This window comes from Gopherus evgoodei, chromosome 7 (assembly GCF_007399415.2).
Source record: "Gopherus evgoodei ecotype Sinaloan lineage chromosome 7, rGopEvg1_v1.p, whole genome shotgun sequence".
Classification (NCBI taxonomy): Eukaryota; Metazoa; Chordata; order Testudines; family Testudinidae; genus Gopherus; species Gopherus evgoodei.
This window is the reverse complement of record NC_044328.1, coordinates 116,219,282-116,238,686: the sequence shown is the minus strand read 5'-3', so window position 1 is coordinate 116,238,686 and position 19,405 is coordinate 116,219,282. Positions and strand designations below refer to the sequence as shown.

At 39.5% G+C, this 19,405-nt stretch overlaps 1 protein-coding gene across 1 annotated transcript; it reads left to right on the top strand.

The window, feature by feature from the left end:
• The first annotated feature begins 10,640 nt into the window (after positions 1–10,640).
• LRRN1 (leucine rich repeat neuronal 1) lies at positions 10,641–13,540 on the top strand. Its single transcript, XM_030571031.1, has one exon. It carries the CDS (start codon positions 10,651–10,653, stop codon positions 12,799–12,801), a length of 2,151 nt encoding a protein of 716 aa, XP_030426891.1. The 5' UTR covers positions 10,641–10,650; the 3' UTR covers positions 12,802–13,540.
• Positions 13,541–19,405: the final 5,865 nt, after the last annotated feature.

Sequence of the window (19,405 nt, the reverse complement as noted above, 5' to 3'; positions counted from 1 at the left end):
CACTCACTGTCTTTCGTATTCAGCCCTAACTGAAAACAGTTATTGACCTCGCTTACGTTCAAAAGAATATTTCAAGTGGTGTCTTCACTATAATTGTTTTCTTAATTTGGGTTCTCCTCCATTTTCAAATGAGTTTTCTCTAGGCATGTTGTCGCCATGTTTTTCATGAGGGAGACTTAGGTGATGAATCTGCCAGTTCCAAGTTTGACAATGCACTTTTGAAAATCGAGAGGACTAACATTAAGCAGGCTTTGCCTTCAGCTGAATACTTAGGATTGTGCACATAATAGATTTTCTTATGAGAAATATAAATGTAATATTCCTGAAAATCACCCTTTGGAATCTCGTTCCATTTGGGCATTTATAACACACTTACTTCCTTCTTGCAGCTTTTGAGGGCTGTGCAGAATTATGCCACTACCAACAGGTAGCCTAAACACTGGCATTAGTTGCCTTCATCACGTGCACTAGAGAAGGGATCTCTTGTTGTTTCATTTTATTTTCTTCTTTTTTTCCAAATTTTTTTTATTATAGTTAGAAACACCATAGTGAGCACACAAAAAAAGGAGGGGGGAGGGTTTACACCTTATTTTGAAGGGATGTAATTCCCCAATCTCCAAGGTGACTCCAGCTCCTGCTCCCATTCATCTGACTTTGAGTGGGACTTTCAAAAGCACCTAATTAATATGGACAAGTCCCACTGAAAATCAGTTACACACACTACATAATTCTGTAGTGTATAGCACCCTAGAGTCCCATCACAATGAACAGCAAACACAAGAGTTTACTGGCCAGCAATCTTCCTCCAGGTTTTGTGATCTTGATAGCCTTGAAGCATGCCACACTGCATTCCCATCCTGTTAGCTCCACCACTGAACCACACTCACCAAGGGAAGCCTCTGCCCCGGCACCAATCTTTGCAAAACTTGCTTCAGCTATCTTCCTCCATTCATCCAACCCACATGTCCCACAAAATCAAGTTTTTCTTCGTTCATCACCTTGATGATATCTGGTATCACTCCAGTTAGGCTGTAAATTCAGGCAATAACCTCCTCGTTAGTTGTGTGCAACATATAACTAACACCCAGTAATTGCATTTCAGTTCAAGGCTCCTTAATGTCGTCTTCCTTTAGTCTTCATGTCTTGCATGCATATAGCAAGACACTGAAGACAAGAGACTGCAACAATTTCATTTTATACTTCCTGGCAATGCCTTTTGCTTTACCAAATGTGTCACTAGAGCAGCAGTCACAAGTCCAATTCTATGTCAGATCTTTAAGTGATGTTTAGCATCCCTTGTAGTTATACAACTCAGGTATTTGAAATGCTCAACGCCTCCTGAGATTTAGGTAGAAAATATCTTTGCCTTTTCATCAGACTTGGATGTCACCACTGTCTTTTAAAAGACAAGGTGGATGAGATCTTTAATTGGACCAATTTCTGTTGGTGAAAGACAAGCTTTTAAGCTACACAGAGCTCTTCTTCAGGTCTGGGAAAGGTACTCGGAGCATCACACTTAATACAAGGTGGAACAGATTGTTTGTTTACCATAAATAGTTAACTTGTGCCCTACAGGATCATTCAAGGTTAACTACGTATGCTAAACAATCTGCGTAGCTCAAAAGCTTGTTTTTCACTAACAGAAGTCGGTCCAATAAAAATAATACCTCAACTACCTTGTCTCTCTCATATGCTTGGACCAACATGGCTAAAACAACACTGCAAACACACTTATCTTTGTCTTTTTGTGGGATAGCCTTAGACCAAAAGTCTCTGCATCTACCACTAATTTTTCAAACAATTTTTGCACTTTTTCTGGTCATAATCCAGTCAGATCAATATCATCAGGGCTTCCCTGATGACTAATTTTTCAACCACCAAGAATACACTGTCCTGTAGGTTTCCATCCATGGCTTTTTAAAGATTTCTTCCAACATCACAGTTGAAGAGAGTTAGTAATAATATACAGCCATGCCTGACACCTATCCTCAAGTCAAATCAACTACTTTGCTCATGCCCCATAAAGACCAAAGCAGTTCTGCTTCCACAGAAATTGTATCAACCTTATTATATTTTCACCAACTCCAGCTGACCACAGGATTGCTCAAAGGTTTATACCATATGCTGTCCAAACCTCTTAGCAGAAGTCACAAAGACATGGACCACTTTCTCCTTATTCTGCAGCGCTTTCTCCATAGCAAATACAGATTGAATATTTGCTCTATACCTTATGGGGGAGTCTAAATCCAGCTTGTTTTTGCCCAGAGAGTTCTCTATCTTGGGAACAATTCTCTTCAGAATAATGCTGTCATAAACAGATAGTTAAGGGTTAATAGAACAGGAGTACTTCCTGTCTCTCTTGCCTGTAAAGGGTTAACAAGTTCAGTGAGCCTGGCTGTCACCTGACCAGAGGACCAATCAGGGGACAAGTATCAGAGGGGTAGCCGTGTTAGTCTGGATCTGTAAAAGCAGCAAAGAGTCCTGTGGCACCTTATAGACTAACAGATGTTTTGGAGCATGAGCTTTCGTGGGTGAATACCCACTTCGTCAGATGCATGACCCATGAAAGCTCATGCTCCAAAACGTCTATTAGTCTATAAGGTGCCACAGGAATCAGGGGACAGGATACTTTCAAATCTTGAGGGAGGGAAGTTTTTGTGTGTGCTGTTAGTGTTTGGTGGTTGTTCACTCTGGGGGCTCAGAGGGACCAGACGTGCAACCAGGTTTCTCTCCAATCTCTCTGATACAGTCTCTTATGTCCAGAATACTGAGTACTAGGTAAATAAGGCAAGTTAGGCTTATGTTTGTTTTCTTTATTTGCAAATGTGTATTTGGCTGGAAGGAGTTCAAATTTGTATTTTGCTGAAAGGATTTTAATTTGTACTTATTTACTTAGGCTGGTAGGGTATTCCCAGTGCCTATAGCTGAAAGACCCTGTAACATATTCCATCTTAAATTAACAAAGATAATTTTTACTGTTTTTTCTTTCTTTAATTAAAAGCTTTTCTTGTTTAAGAACCTGATTGTTTGTTTGTTTTTTATTCTGGTGAGACCGCAGGAGACTGGGTCTGGATCCACCAGGGAATTGGTGGGGAGAAAGGAGGGAAGGGGGAGAGAGAGGTTAATTTTCTCTCTGTGTTAGGATTACTTTCTCTCTCAGAGAGAGTCTGGGAGGGGGAGAGAGGAGGAGGGGGGAAGGTGAATTTTCCTCTCTGTTTTAAGATTCAAGGAGTTTGAATCACAGTGATCTTCCAGGGTAACCCAGAGAGGGGAAGCCTGGGAGAGGCAACGGTGAGGGAAAGGGTTTACTTTCCTTGTGTTAAGATCCAGAGGGACTGGGTCTTGGGGGTCCCCGGGCAAGGTTTTGAGGGGACCAGAGTGTACCAGGCACTGGAATTCCTGGTTGGTGGCAGCGCTACAAGTACTAAGCTGGTAATTGAGCTTAGAGGAATTCATGCCGGTACCCCATCTTTTGGATGCTAAGGTTCAGAGTAGGGGATTATACCATGACAAATGCACAGCAGTGTGCCAATAGGATTGTATGGTAATTTCCTTTTTATGAATAGGAATCATCAGGGACTATGTCCAAGTCTTGGGCCATCTTACAGACTCCCTAATCACATTAACAGTGTTATGATATGCCAGGATGAATGTGTCTCCACCACTTTTAATTAGTTCTGCTTATGTGTTATCCAATCCAGAGGCTTTATTGCTTTTCAGTATCTATGCAGCTTCCTCAGTGTCTTCAACCACGAGGGAGCTTCTCATATAGATCTCTTCTGCCATATTCACTTCCAATATCCAGTTAATTTTGCTCATTCTATAGTTATCAGCAATATTTACCCCAAGTGTTTGGTGAAATGGTATTTTTCCTACAAGGAAAACTTTTGAAAAGAGTCTTGATGGTTTGATAGGTCTTCCTAGCAGCCTTTACTGCAAAGGAATTTTATGTATCAATGCATGGTTATTCAAGCCAATCTTCTTTTGCCACTTTAATGAGTCCATCTCTTTCTCATGTCATACAGAAGTACTGCTTTTTTGCAGATTCATCTCATCCTTTTTGCTCTTAACTGCCTTTGTTGATCACACTACTCTATGATCTTCTCTGTGATCCAAGACTGCTTGGGAAAATGGATCCTAGGGGTTCATCTGCGGTCGCTATAATGCTGCAAAAGATGGATCAGATATCGTGCTCTGTTACCTACGCAGAGGCCAGCAGCTTTTAGCATTCATTCAATCATCTTCTTAAATGCCACTTGTTTGTTGCTGGTCCCAATATAAGCACATGATGGAATGGCTACCCCTCTGATACTTGACAGAATGACTTAGTCCCTAAACTGCCCTACAGTGGGAGCAGATATAGGCCGATACTGAGTCCTTTTGAAAATTCCTTCCAGAGCTTCTAGCTTCCTTATCTATATTTTCCCCAACTATTTGTTTCATGAAGTTAATAACAAGAATAGATACATAAACATTTGACGAACAAGGATTTGTGTGCATATAGAGCCACTCTAAAAACCACTGAGAGGCAAATAAGAGAACAATCTTGCTGAGTAACTGCAGCTTCTACTGCCTTTATATCCATGTTTGATTTCCCATACTGTTTCGGACAACCAATCATGCCTAGATACCATGGTAATGATGTTAGCTATAGGCTTGGCACAGCATGGCTTTGCATCTGCTTGATGATGATTGTTTGCAGTTGGGGTCCTTATGCTGACTCTGCACAGAATGTTTTAAGTTTCTTGAGATACATAAAGGCAGATGTCCTCGCCACTCCTGCAGCTTGATTCCATGTCCCCTCACTCTACTGCCCATGGAGAGGGACTGCAGAGTAGAACTCTATGGCACACACCAGCATGGAGTCCCCCTGCAGGGCATTTCTGCACAATGACTTCCCCTGCCTAATGCAGGAAAACTATTGTAGGGGTTGTTTTTAAAAACTGCTCTAGCTAAACAAACATTTTTATTGATCTTTTCAAAATAGGTCCAATCCTGTGATGTGCTAGCTTTCAGCTCCCAGTGACTACAATGGAACAGAGTTTCCATTCATATTTATATTTACCTGTACTCCAGTATTCCAGTATGCTTTGCTTTTTCCATAATTACTGGTTCCTTGTTAAGCTCAGCAAAGTGGCAGCTTTGGTTTTAGTTTTCAAACTCCTATGACTTGCTGCTTTTTTGCCCATCTGCTAATTTACAGACCGGTCTCAGGACTGTCATTCGTGCAAGCATTAAAATGGGTAGGGCATCTGAAGCCAATCAGAATTTGCTTTTTGATTACATTTATAGCTTCATCCAAGTTGCCCTAGGGCTGGATGAGATTGGAGCCAATAATGTTCAAGTCATTTATAAAGAACATTTTTCAGTGGGGGGAAAAAAAGAAAATTAAATCTATCTGCAATAGAAAATAACTTACCTAGAGAAGAGAGAGAGTGTCACAGTTAGCTTCTACAGCCATATGTCTACAATGTTTAGAAACCAAGACTCTGTTCAATAAAATCAGAAATGTATCCTTATGCAATATGGCAAGAGTAGGCAATCTATGGCACGTATGCCAAAGGTGGCATACGAGCTGATTTTCAGTGGCATTCACACTGCCCGGGTCCTGGCCACCGGTCTGAGGGGCTCTGCATTTTAATTTAATTTTAAATGAAGCTTCTTAAACATTTTTAAAACCCTATTTACTTTACATACAACAATAGTTTTCCTGTATATTATAGACTTATAGAAAGAGACCTTCTAAAAACGCTAAAATGTATTACTGGCATGTGAAACCTTAAATTAGAGTGAATAAATGAAGACTCGGCACACCACTTCTGAAAGGTTGCCAACCTCTGCAATATGAGCTAGAAATGTAATGTACAAATGATGGGATATAAGCATTAAACAAACAAAAGTTTGTTTTTACAGTTTATTCAAAATCCTAATGGAAAAAGCTAATGAAATCCTTCTAGGTAAAATTTTAGATGTAAATACATGTAGGCAAAGTGGAGGTAAACCAATCATTTGGAATAAATAATTGTTATGCTCTTTTTCTGCTTATAGATATTCTGTGAGAAGATTTAAATTCAACCAATATCCTTTTAGATTTTCTTTTTAACACTTTGAATCAGACATGTATATTTGAGCTGTATTGCTTGCTTGTAAGTGGTGATGGTCCTGTTTCCTGACTGGACAAGCAAACTAGCAGTACTGGTTCAAATATTGATGCCTGTGACCTTGACATTCATTTTCTCTGAGCATTTTTGCTTGTAAGTACCTTTTGCTTGAATATTCACAGGAAATCCACAGAAGCGGTGCAAGGACATGGCAGAAACAAACTCATTTAAACATTCAAATTAATATTAGCAACCATTTTTGGTATTTAAATTGTAATTTAATCCATTAATTCAATTATCTCAGATAGCAAATTTTTATTATTTCAGTGTAAAATTAATCCGAGACCTCTGTTCTGATAGACTTTCCCTCAGTTCATTTCTGAAAGACTGAGAGAACAGTCCTTTAAGTTAGAATTCTGGAGATCTCCCATACCTTCTGCTGCTAGGCTGTCACTGCCTGCCAGCATCTAATCACCAACATCCCCTCTCCCTAAAAGAATGTAAGACAAAAACTGGCACTACTGTTTTAAGTTAGAGTATTCACTTTAGAGTCATTCTATCAAGCATTAAATAAAAACATTTGAAGCTTATCTGAACCAAACTTGATACCATTCACCACAGAAATATTCTACTTCCAGATAATTCTTTGACTTTTATTTCCTCATGCAACTGCTATCTTCCTAATAAACTGATACAGTTTGGAACTTCCCCTTCATTCCCTCCTCCTATGATTAAGAAAGTAATCTCCCTCCTTGGGTTGGAAAGTTGAGCTTTGTAACCCATTGTCTGCCTCTCACTTCAGTTGTATAGTATATGCTATAGAAGAGAATCCGCAGGAAGGAACACTTGGAGCAGAACTGCCTCATGTGGGGAATCTGGTGTGGCATACACTGCCAATTGCAGTTGTCTCTAAAATCCACCCACACCTGAGGGAAACAATCCCATAGTTGTTCCAGATGATGCTGTGGTATCCTCCCTCACTGAGGATACCTCTCGAGTTGGGAGAGGGGACTCCAGTTATTAAGATGAGACAGGTATTAGTAATGGGTGATTTGATCATTAGAAACATAGATAACTGTGTTTGCGATGACCGGGAGAATGGCATGTTGACTTGCCTGCCTGGTGTGAAGGTTGCGTATCTCTTGAGATATCAAGATAGCCTTACTTATAGTGCTGGGGAGGAGCTGTGGCCATGGTACATCCTAGGTACTAATGACACAGGGAAGGATAGGAGAGAGAGAGCCCGGAGGCCAAATTTAGGCTGCTAGGTAAGAGATGGAGGTCCTGGACTTCAATGGTAGCATTCATGGATTGGTAACTAGTTAAAAGATAGGAAACAAAGGGTAGGAATAAATGTTGAGTTTTCAGAATGGAGAGAGGTAAATAGTGGTGTCCCTCAGTAGTCTGTACTAGGATCAGTCCTATTCAAAATATTCATAAATGATCTGGAAAAGGGGGTAAACGATGAGGTGGCAAAATTTGCAGATGATAGAAAACTACTCAGGATAGTTAAGTCCTAGAGAGACTGCGAAGAGCTACAAAAAGATCTCTCAAAACTGGGTAACTGGGCAACAAAATGGCAGATGAAATTCAATGTTGATAAATGCCAAGTGATGCACACTGGAAAACATAATCCCAACTATACATAAAAAATGTTGGGATCTAAATTAGCTGTTACCACTCAAGAAAGAGATTTTGGAGTCATTGCGAATAGTTCTCTGAAAACATCCACTTAATGTGCAGCGGCAGTCAAAAAAAAACCTAAATGTTGGAATCATTAAGAAAAGGATAGATAAGACCAAAAATATCATATTACCTCTATATAAATCATTAGTATGCCCACATCTTGAATACCGTGTGCAGCTGTGGTTGCCCCATCTCAAAAAAAGACCTATTAGAATTGGAAAAGGTTCAGAAAAGGGCAACAACAATTATTAGGGGTATGGAATGGCTGCCGTATGAGGAGAGATTAATAAGACTGGAACTTTTCAGCTTGGAAAAGAGAGGACTAAGGGGGGATATGAGAGGATTTTTTAGAAAGCAGACATCAAGAAGTTTTCTGTCAAGAGCCTGGCATATGCCTTGAAGGTACATTTAATGACTCCAGAAATTTTAATAGAATAGGTTTCCCAAATAATGTCAAAATTTAACTGTAATTCAAAGGCTTTTGTTTTAGGAATAACTTCAGTCTAATGTGACACCCACAGTTGGCAAGCTTTGCATAGTAATAAGTAAATGCTGTGAATACTGTACCCACAGATGCTCAATGCAATGCAAACAGCTACATTTTGCAAATACTGGGCTCAGACAAAGCCCTCACAGAAGTTGAGTGGGAATGGTTTCTGGGTAAGGACTGCAATATTAGGTTCCACAGTTTGTAGGCAGTAGCGATGATGACAATCTACAGTGGAGATCATTTCCAGCACTAGGGAGAAACCTCTCACAATAAGAGAATGAAGATATCAAGCAGGAGGTCTTTTGTAGAGTTCTATATGAAGATACTGACAAAGTTTATGTCAGGGGTTGGCAACCTTTCAGAAGTGGTGTGCCGAGCTTTCATTTATTCACTCTGATTTAAGGTTTCACTTGCCAGTAATACATTTTAACATTTTTAGAAGGTCTCTTTTTCTATAAGTCTATAATATATAACTAAACTATTGTTGTATGTAAAGTAAATAAGGTTTTTAAAATGTTTAAGAAGCTTCATTTAAAATAAACTAAAATGCAGAGCCCCCCGGACCAATGGCCAGGACCCGGGCAGTGTGAGTGCCAATGAAAATCAGCTTGCGTGCCACCTTCGGCACGTGTGCCATAGGTTGCCTACCCCGGTGTATGTCATGACCTTGATTCATTAGACTACAACAGCCTACTTCTGCTACTAGCTAATGGGTTCCTTCTTTAGCTCATGTGATGTGCAGTGAGATGGTATAGTTTCTGGATTCAAATTCTGAAAGCCCATATGGGAGCTTGTTCCATAAATATTTAAGAGTCTTTTCATTAACAGAAACACATTAAATGGATACTGAAGGTAGTATATTATATAGATCTATCTTACACTGTCCAACCTATTGGAATAATGGATCCTATCATCATATGGGAGATCCAGCCATCATATTTTGGGTCAGTGGAAGCTAAAATTGGAGGCAACTTCCAACCATGTGGGGAGTCTGAGGAGGAGGAAGAGAAGTAGCTCAGTCATTATGAAGTTTTATTTGCTTGTGCTCACTATGACACAGAAATAAAGCTCAACGTTTTGAAAACTAAAATAAATGTCATTAGTCCAATAAATAAACATTCATAATCCATTCATTTTTTAAATATCATATTGGAAATTTGTATATTAAAATTTATTTTCCAGGCTAACTTGTATTTTATCAGTTTTGTTTAACCTCTTCTTTGTACACCATATCTATTTGTATTTCTTATTCAGACTTGGGAGTTTCTGATATACAAGGGTCTGACCTGCAAAATTTTAATTTGGATTTGACTCCCTAGATAAAATCCAATCACTATTGTTTTGAATGCAATTAGATCCCAAACCAGTAGACCCCATTCTCTGGAACTGGGTGAGATCAACCCAGAATGGTGGAAGTCCTGGAAGATTTTTCCAATGGTCAGTTGAAATTTTTAAGAGAACATCTTGCTAGATTTCAGTGCCATTGAACCTAAAATATTACATTGGCTTGGTCTTGAGCCCAAAAGTGAACCAAGTCTTAAATCTAATCAATACTGAGTTCAGAACACTGATTTCCCTGGCCTACCTCCAGTTCGAAATACATTTTAGTGGGTTTCAATATTTTTAGTGTTTTGCAAGAAAAACAAGACAACACGTATCACAGGTAGGCCGTGTTAGTCTGGATCTGTAAAAGCAGCAAAGAGTGCTGTGGCACCTTATAGACTAACAGAAGTTTTGGAGCATGAGCTTTTGTGGGTGAATACATGCATCCGACGAAGTGGGTATTCACCTACGAAAGCTCATGCTCCAAGACCACACGCTTCAACAATGTTTAACTGAAAATTTATCTTTTTGTGATGTATTTGTAAATTAAGTATTCTGTTTTCTAGTGGCTAATGTTCAGTCAGCTAGGAATATCAAAAATAGTTCTAATTTGAATTAACTGTACAAAAGAGTTTCTACCATACCTAAGTGGAATTTTCATTTAAGGAATTTGGAAATTAAAAGGGTTCTTATTTATAATAACTTTATCTAGAGAAGGAAGAAATGAAAGGAACATACATCTATATGAAAATGAACATATGAAATGTACAAAAATGTTTATGAAGTGAACATAACATCTGTCCTAATCTGCTTTTCAGGCACCTTGCCAGATACTGATTTTGGTTAACCAACGCATGCAGCAGAGCTTTGTACAAGCACTCTGAACAAAGGAGAAGAGTGAAGAGACTCTGAAAACCATCTTTCATATTCTGAATGTCCAAGAGTTTCAACCTAAACTTTAATTTGTACTTTTTTTCTTGATACTGATTTATATATTCAGCCTTTTGCTATTTTAAGGGGCTAGGCAGTTGAACTTACTAGCAAACCAACATGGCTAGGATTAGATTGGTTTTAATAGCTTGCCTGTTGGTGCTAGAATTGCTAATGAATTCAGTAACTGAGCCTTCTATACAGACTAATGAATGTCCACAGCTTTGTGTATGTGAAATCAGGCCATGGTTTACACCACAGTCGACCTACAGAGAAGCTACAACAGTTGACTGCAATGACCTTCGTTTAACAAAAATCCCCAGCAATCTTTCCAGTGACACTCAAGTTCTTCTCTTACAAAGCAACAACATTGCAAAGACCACGGATGAACTCCAACAGCTTTTCAATTTAACAGAGTTAGATTTTTCACAGAATAATTTTACTAGTATCAGAGATGTGGGACTCTCAAATCTGACTCAGCTCACTACTTTACATTTGGAGGAAAACCAGATAACAGAGATGACTGACTACTGTTTGCAGGACCTTTGCAATCTCCAGGAACTATACATAAACCATAACCAGATTAGTAGCATCTCTGCAAATGCATTCTCTGGCCTGAAGAACCTTTTAAGACTTCATCTTAACTCTAACAAATTAAAGGTTATTGACAGTCGTTGGTTTGATTCTACTTCTAACCTGGAGATCCTTATGATTGGAGAAAATCCAGTGATTGGAATACTAGATATGAACTTCAAGCCACTCTCAAATTTAAGAAGTCTGGTTTTGGCAGGTATGTACCTCACTGATATTCCTGGAAATGCATTAGTAGGCTTGGATAGTCTTGAAAGTCTTTCCTTTTATGATAACAAATTGGTCAAGGTTCCTCAGCTTGCTCTTGAGAAAGTTCCAAATTTAAAATTCCTTGACCTCAACAAAAACCCAATTCACAAAATCCAAGAGGGTGACTTTAAAAATATGCTGCGGTTGAAAGAACTTGGGATCAATAATATGGGAGAACTAGTTTCTGTTGATAAGTATGCACTGGACAACCTACCTGAACTTACAAAGCTTGAAGCTACCAACAATCCAAAGTTGTCTTATATACATCGTCTAGCATTTCGTAATGTTCCTGCTCTAGAAAGCCTGATGCTGAACAACAATGCTTTGAACGCAGTCTACCAAAAGACAGTGGAATCCCTTCCAAATCTGCGTGAGATCAGTATTCACAGTAATCCACTCAGGTGTGACTGTGTCATTCACTGGATCAACTCAAACAAAACCAATATCCGTTTTATGGAGCCTCTATCAATGTTTTGTGCTATGCCACCTGAATACAGAGGACAACAGGTGAAAGAAGTGTTAATACAGGATTCAAGTGAACAGTGTCTTCCAATGATTTCTCATGACACTTTTCCAAATCATTTGAATTTGGACATTGGCATGACAGTGTTTCTAGATTGTCGAGCCATGGCAGAACCCGAACCAGAAATTTATTGGGTAACTCCACTTGGAAATAAAATGACAGTTGAAAGTCTCTCAGACAAGTACAAGCTGAGTAGTGAAGGTACCCTGGAAATCTCGAATATTCAGACTGAAGACTCTGGAAGATACACATGTGTTGCTCAAAATATAGAAGGGGCTGATACAAGAGTAGCTACTATAAGAGTGAATGGAACTCTTCTGGATGGTACACAAGTGCTGAAAATATATGTCAAGCAAGCTGAGTCTCATTCAATATTAGTTTCTTGGAAGGTTAATTCCAATGTCATGACCTCCAATTTAAAATGGTCCTCAGCCACTATGAAGATTGATAACCCTCACATTACATACACTGCGAGGGTCCCAGTTGATGTACATGAATATAACCTCACTCATTTGCAGCCATCCACAGATTACGAGGTCTGTCTAACTGTATCAAATATCCATCAGCAAACTCAAAAGTCTTGTGTTAATGTTACAACAAAAAATGCAGCTTTTGCCCTTGACATTTCTGACCAAGAAACCAGTACCGCCCTTGCAGCTGTAATGGGTTCAATGTTTGCTGTGATCAGCCTTGCCTCCGTCTCTGTTTATATTGCTAAAAGGTTTAAGAGAAAAAACTACCACCATTCACTGAAAAAGTATATGCAAAAGACCTCTTCAATCCCACTGAATGAGCTCTATCCACCACTTATTAATCTCTGGGAAGGTGACAGTGAAAAAGACAAGGATGGTTCTGCAGAGACCAAGCCAACCCAAGTTGACACAACCAGAAGCTATTACATGTGGTAACTCAGAGGATATTCTGCTTCTGGTAGTAAGGAGCACAAAGGCTTTTTTGCTTTATTCTGCAAAAATGAAAATTTGAAGACTTTTGTATTTTTTTGACTTTGCTAGTTTGTGGCAGAGCGGTGAGGACAGGTGGATATTTCAGAATTTTTTAGTATAGCGTATCGCAATTGTTTGACACAAATGGCAGCTTCACCTAGCTTCCAATTTACTTTTTTTTTTTTTTTTAGTTGTGCTAAAGATAATGCTGTTCTAACTACAGTACTGAATAAAATTAATGACAGGCTGGGGTTACCTTGTGATTCACAGCTAGCACAGCCCCTTTCTTCTGAAGCCATCAGTAGAGAGTACAGTATCCTGCAACAGCTAACATACAGTTTTGAAATTGCATTGAACCAGTTTTATAACACTCTGGTCTAAAGACTCAAACTGAGAAAAGAAGACTAGATATTCAATGATGTTAGTTGACTGTACTGTAATGTTGTATCAACTGATTTGAATGTTTGACTTTAAACAATGACTTTTTTTCTTTTTTGTAATAGTTGAAAAGTCTTTCTCAAACTGGTGTCACCGCTTGTGTAGGGAAAGCCCCTTGTGGGCTGGGCCGGTTTGTTTACCTGCCACGTCCACAGGTGCAGCCGATTTGTGGCTCCCTCTGGCCCCGGTTTGCCACTGCAGGCCAATGGGTGCTGCTGGAAGCAGCAGCCAGTAAGTCCCTCGGCCCATGCCGCTTCCAGCAGCTCCCATTGGCCTGGAGCAGCAAACCGTAGCCAGTGGGAGCCGCAATCGGCTGGACCTGTGGACGCAGCAGGTAAACAAACCGGCCCGGCCCACCAGGGGCTTTCCCTACACAAGCAGTGACCCCAGTTTGAGAAACACTGACTTAGGTAAACCCTAACAGGCAATAGAAATATGTACATCTGATTTTTTTAAAATGTAACAAACTAAATGTTAATTATCTTATTCTTTTTATTATATTTAGTAGACACTTTTAAAGAATACTAGCATTTTGTTGTGCTTAATCCACCAACACATGGTGTATTTTGTTCTGATTTTTTTTAAAACAGTCACAATAATGTATTGTTTTTAGTTGCCACTAGTTTGACTGGTGATCATGTTTTAATATAAATATATCCAAATTATTATGTAACATGGGGGGGTAGTCAAACTTCTACAGATTTTCAGTTTTTGCTCTAAAGAAGAAATATCTATTTTAACTGGATGTTTTTTCTGCACTGTTTTTCAATATTAATAACAAAGTACTGCAGAGTACCTAATCAGAAAGATATCAAGTAAAGTAAGGGCTGTAACTGTATCACATGGAAAATCAAAACTGCCTCAGCGCAAGGGACTGGACTAAAGGACCTCTCGTGGTCTCTTCCAGCCCTATAGTTCTATGATACAATTTAGGTACACATCAAGAAAATACACTGAATGTGGCACATTTTCCTTTCTGTACACATTTTTCTTTATATTATAAGCTAAGTTATACATGAAACAAGCGTTTGGTTATCACTGACAGAGAAGCAAGGCAACTCAACATCACTAAGTCACTTATAATAGTTGAATCCACAAATGTTTACCTATTTAAAAAAATCCATGTTATTTGGATTACTGTCTTAAAGGATCAGTTAGGATATTTACAACTCTGATACAATAGCTCGTGGAATGAGGGCTTAACACCCAATATCTATTTTATAGATTTTCATATCTGTAGTTCAAAATATTTTACCAAATTACAGAATAGGTTAAGATTGTACAAAATTACAGAAAACGGTGTGAATACATGAATAATTTAGAGCTGGAGTTTCAGAAGCACTCAACCTTGGCCTTTCTACTCTCATTAAAATCCTTGACAGGGACTGTTCATTGTGAGGTCACAAAGGGGACAGGGTTTCTAATGAAGCGTCAATTGTAGTCATGCCACATGCCAAGTGAGGAAGCTGAAAATTTTGTTTGGCATGTTAATTTTCGACTGCCCCTCTTCTCCTTACCCAAAATGTGGCTAAGTGCTGACTCTGCAATGGTCAATAACTATATGCAGTGTGTGGGATGTTTTTGCATACTGATAAGCTATTTTTGAGTTAATGAGCACAAATAAATTGTCTGAATGCTGGAATTGTAGTTTTAATATTTTTTTAAAAAAATCTTCAGTAACTCAAAAATAACATTTCCCCAAAACTTTCTGGTATGAAACTATCCACCCTTGTCTCAAGCTCAAAGAATAATTCTTCAGACAGTTATGTCTGAATATGAGAAATAAAGTCTCAACATCAACCTAAGCACTGGAATAAATTGCCTAAGGAGGCTGTGGAATCTCCATCATTATCTAACCACCTCTTAATCTCCAAATACCAGTCAGGGATGGTCTACTTTAGTCCTGCCATGAGTGCAGGGGACTGAACTAGATGACCTCTCAAGGTCCCTTCCAGGCCTACAATTCTATGATAATCTTTCATACAAGTTTCATTGCTGCAAAAGCTTCAATATAATTTTATATCACTAATGTATAGCTTCCTCAATCTCATGTTTTAATTAAAGAGCTGGGTAAAACTATAGGTTTTTCATGTAAAAAATCAAGAACTCCTTTATATGGTTGTGAAATCTCTACGTACATGCCTGCTGTATATGGGTTTTTTTAAGTGTTTCTTTTACTTGTGGAGAGGAAACAAGGTGAGGAATGTCATACTCTACTATATCTGCTTCTTAATGTCAATTTCTGCCTCTTTCTGAAGTGCAGCTTCAGAGCAATAAGTACCACCTTGTGTACATGCAGTTGTAATCTAGAGTTGCCACTGATCTAATAGCAGACTATATTAATTAAAATTGGGATCTGCTTTGCAGTGGAGATGCACTCTTGGTTTCTTCAATGTAAAGGACACAGTAAGGACAAGGTTGACAGAAAATTATGGCTTTCCACTTACATGGCATCATCCAATAGCCTTTACAAAATAATTCACTGAGCAGGTGTCAGATGCTGCAGCATAGGCCTCCTCACCATCTCTTCACACTTCTTCAGCACTGCATAGCTGTATAATGATACTCAAAGTATAAGATGACCACAACGTCAATGGTATTGTACCTGAACCTCCTATCTGAACTGGTGCAGGAACAAGCTATTTGTGTCTACAGCTTTTGCAGTGTAATGGGCTATGAAATAATGTTCCATGTGCTTTCAGCTGAGAAATCATGGGCCAGTGGTAGCATACACATACCTCATCCTGGATGGCATTTGTTACCTTACTAAGAAACCATGACAGCAAGGAAGAAAGGGCAGGAGAAAAGTCAAGCAGTAATTTTGTCATGCAGCTTTTTCAACATTTTAATTTGTAGTTTTTCCAGGTTGCCCATGTTAATGGCCACAAGTCTCTGGGTGAAAGATCTGGGTTACTACACTGGTGAATTGAAGTGGAAGGCACCAAGTGCATGGGGTATATTATCCACAAATAGCCACTGCCTATATGTAATTCAGTCTAGTAACTCAGCCTGAGAAGTTAAGATATATCTACACTGGAGTGTAAGCCTGTGCTTGAGCCCTGAGTCAACGCGAACCCCCCCTTGCACCCACATTGCAATTACAGGGCTGGAGGATCCAAGCTCCAGACAGCTGGGACCCAGGGTCTGAGACCTATTACTTTGCAGTGTAGCCACAGTCCTGCTTGCCTCAGGCCCTGGGTGTCATCCCGAAGTAGCCTACAATTCCATGAGAAAACTTTCTCAGTCTTCTCTGTCCCAACAATCTGCAGTCCACTCTATTGAAAATGGAAGCACCCGCCCCACACCTGCCTCCTTGCCAAATGGTAGCAGGTTGGGTTAGTCTTAACCCATTCAGTTCTCATCACTAATCTGCAAGCATGCCATTGGAGAGCTTCCTAGGTTTGCAATGGAGAGTGAACTGATCAAACCTTTTGCAAAGCAACATGCAGGGTGGATAGTAAAGTTTTCCCACAATGCACCATATTCCTAGGGCTACAGCAGCCACATTTTGGGACAGAGTGGTGCTAGGGATTCTGGTTACTTGACTCAGATCTGCACACTGCAGTGTGGACACCAGCACCCTAAGTTCAAGCAAGAGTCAGAAAATCCTTAACATAAGTTTAAAATACACTGTAGATGTTCAAGGCAAGGGTTCATTAACATGGATCAGCTGCCTCAAGCCCCACTAACTCTGGGCCTAAACTGCAGTGTAGACATACCCTTAGTCACTGCTACTTGGAGAATTTTATATAGTTCTGCTTATAACAATTAACTGGTAAGAGATTAGTCAGACACGTTGCACCTGATTTTAAAAAATGACCAACTTTGCATATACAATTTTGGGTTCACAATTTACTGTGGGCATAAATATAAGTATCTCTATGTTTACCTGATTGCATTCAAAATGCATTTGTCAGTCGTTCATTGTAGACCCAACAAACTCCCTCCCCACACACACAACTGGAGGTTGAGTTAAGCCACTTTAAAAATGTAACTAATAATGTGTTTCCCCCCATGCTGTTATCTTTCATTTGGCTAATGATTTATAAAATGTCTGGGCCAAGGATGACTATTTCACACACAACTGTAATCTTTTGCAATTTTTTGCAAGTGGACTGTGCTGTGATTGAAATAATTCTGTTCTTAAGAGTAACTAGATCCTACAGCTTGTGTTCCTAGGTATGTTAGTAAAAATACATTTTTAATATCACCTCAATCATAATCCTGCTAGAATCAGAGGGCATTTTTGTCCATGGACCAAAAAGTACACATGCACATATACTGATAGGTACATAGTTTAAAACATGATTGCATAAAGACTTGAGGTCTCCTGATTTCTAAATCTGTCCTGAAATGAGCTTTGGTTAATACATATTCATCTAGTTATTAAAAACCTCAGTTTATGGGAAAGAATGACAAGGTTGCAACTCTATGGTCACTAACTGGTACAGTTTGGGCACTTAGTATGTAGATTTGAATGATCTCCGCTGTAGTTTATGCTTTTTAATGTTTGATACCCATTTTGATTGACTAGAGATTTGTAAGTGAACTGTTCAGCAAAGTAGAGATGGGTATATCTCTCATACCATGACTAACCAGGTTTCTTATCAGGGTTGATAAGTGATAAAAGGAGTTTCCCAGTTGTAGGGGGTGGTACAAACACTTTCAGGCTTATGCAGACCTCTTGTTAACAGAGCTGGCCACTGAGCCCCACAAAGGAGAACTCAGCTTTTTTAAGTCTCTAGCCTTCTTTGCGAAGATAGTCTTGAGGACATGAATCCCTACAACCCAATGCAATTAGAGTGCCAAGCGTAAGCAGTTAAGCACCACTCCTGCAGTAGCAGGGGGACTAAAAGCACATCCCTCTGTGCACAGAGAACTGACCATGCTGGACAGAAAGTGGGGGGGGGAGGAATGAATTCAGTAAAAAGTGTTTCTCAACCTGCTCAACAACAAGGGGGGATCCACTTGTTAAAATCGTAAACTCTTCCTGAATTCACCCAGTACTGGTGTCACCACACAGCTGCTGCAATGGGAACTCCCCTCTGTGTTCCTCAGCACTGCCTCTACGTGTGTATAGGGAATGCACTAGGCAAAGTCAGTAACCACCCATTGGCTGCTCTGCTACCAAGAAATTGGGGAGTGGGGAGAGCATACAACTGGTGGGCTTGTTGTTTTGGAGGGGCAAAGAGTATTTTACGTAGGAATGTCCTATGTTTTTGAGCATGGGGCTTTGTTAAAAACGTTGACAGCATATCCCCGTAAAGGGGGGGGGAGCTGCAGCTCCCCAAACCTGCCTTGATTAGCCCTCCTGCTGTTACACAAAAGAAGCTGACATTTTCTCTCTCCCCTGGTTTTTCCCTTCACTTTAATCTATTTTTCCTTTCCTGTATCACCCACTCATGTCATTTTTCACACTTGAAATTCACTGTGGGCCCTCCCTGTAATCCTTCGTGTTTCTTCCATAGTCTCTCCTTTCCCAGTCCCATCATCCCCCTCGACACACATTGAAGAAAGAACACTTTTCCCCTACCTATGAAACCCTTTATATCCATTTGTAGCAATGAGATGTAACAAGATTACCACTAAGGACTGTTTGTTTATATTTTGCTTTGGACTTGGTTTCACCCATTTTGATCCTTATGCTACTTTCTTCCTCCTTCCAAGGTCTCCCCTTTGGAGACCATGATTTCTGCTGATTATGTCAGTAAGAATTAGATCAAGAGCAAGCCAGTGAGCATGCAGAATTTTAATTTTAACCTTCAACCTCCCCCCGTATCGTAATCCACAAAAAAATTTCACTTCCACTTAGCAAAACAGGCAGTTCTTTCCCTCCTCCTCCCGTGCCAGCTTTTCCATCCTGAAAATACTTGAACAAGATGAGACACTAGGTAATTTTCCCCCTTTACTGTAAAGACAATGGAAAGGCTAATTTTTCCCCCCCAGTAAGATAGAGGAGAATTGCCACAAAGTCTTAATTTTGAGTTTCCATACTGAAATACCATGTACACAAAGCCGACACCCATGTTATAACAATACAGCTGCAACAGTGACATTTGAAATACTAAAACACACACATTGGCAAAAGCCGGAAGACACATCAGTTACTCCAGGTAAAATTTTCAAAAGC

Bases quoted from the DNA above. Each gene is read 5' to 3' on its own strand.
- LRRN1 (XM_030571031.1), top strand. From the start codon at position 10,651: ATGGCTAGGATTAGATTGGTTTTAATAGCTTGCCTGTTGGTGCTAGAA.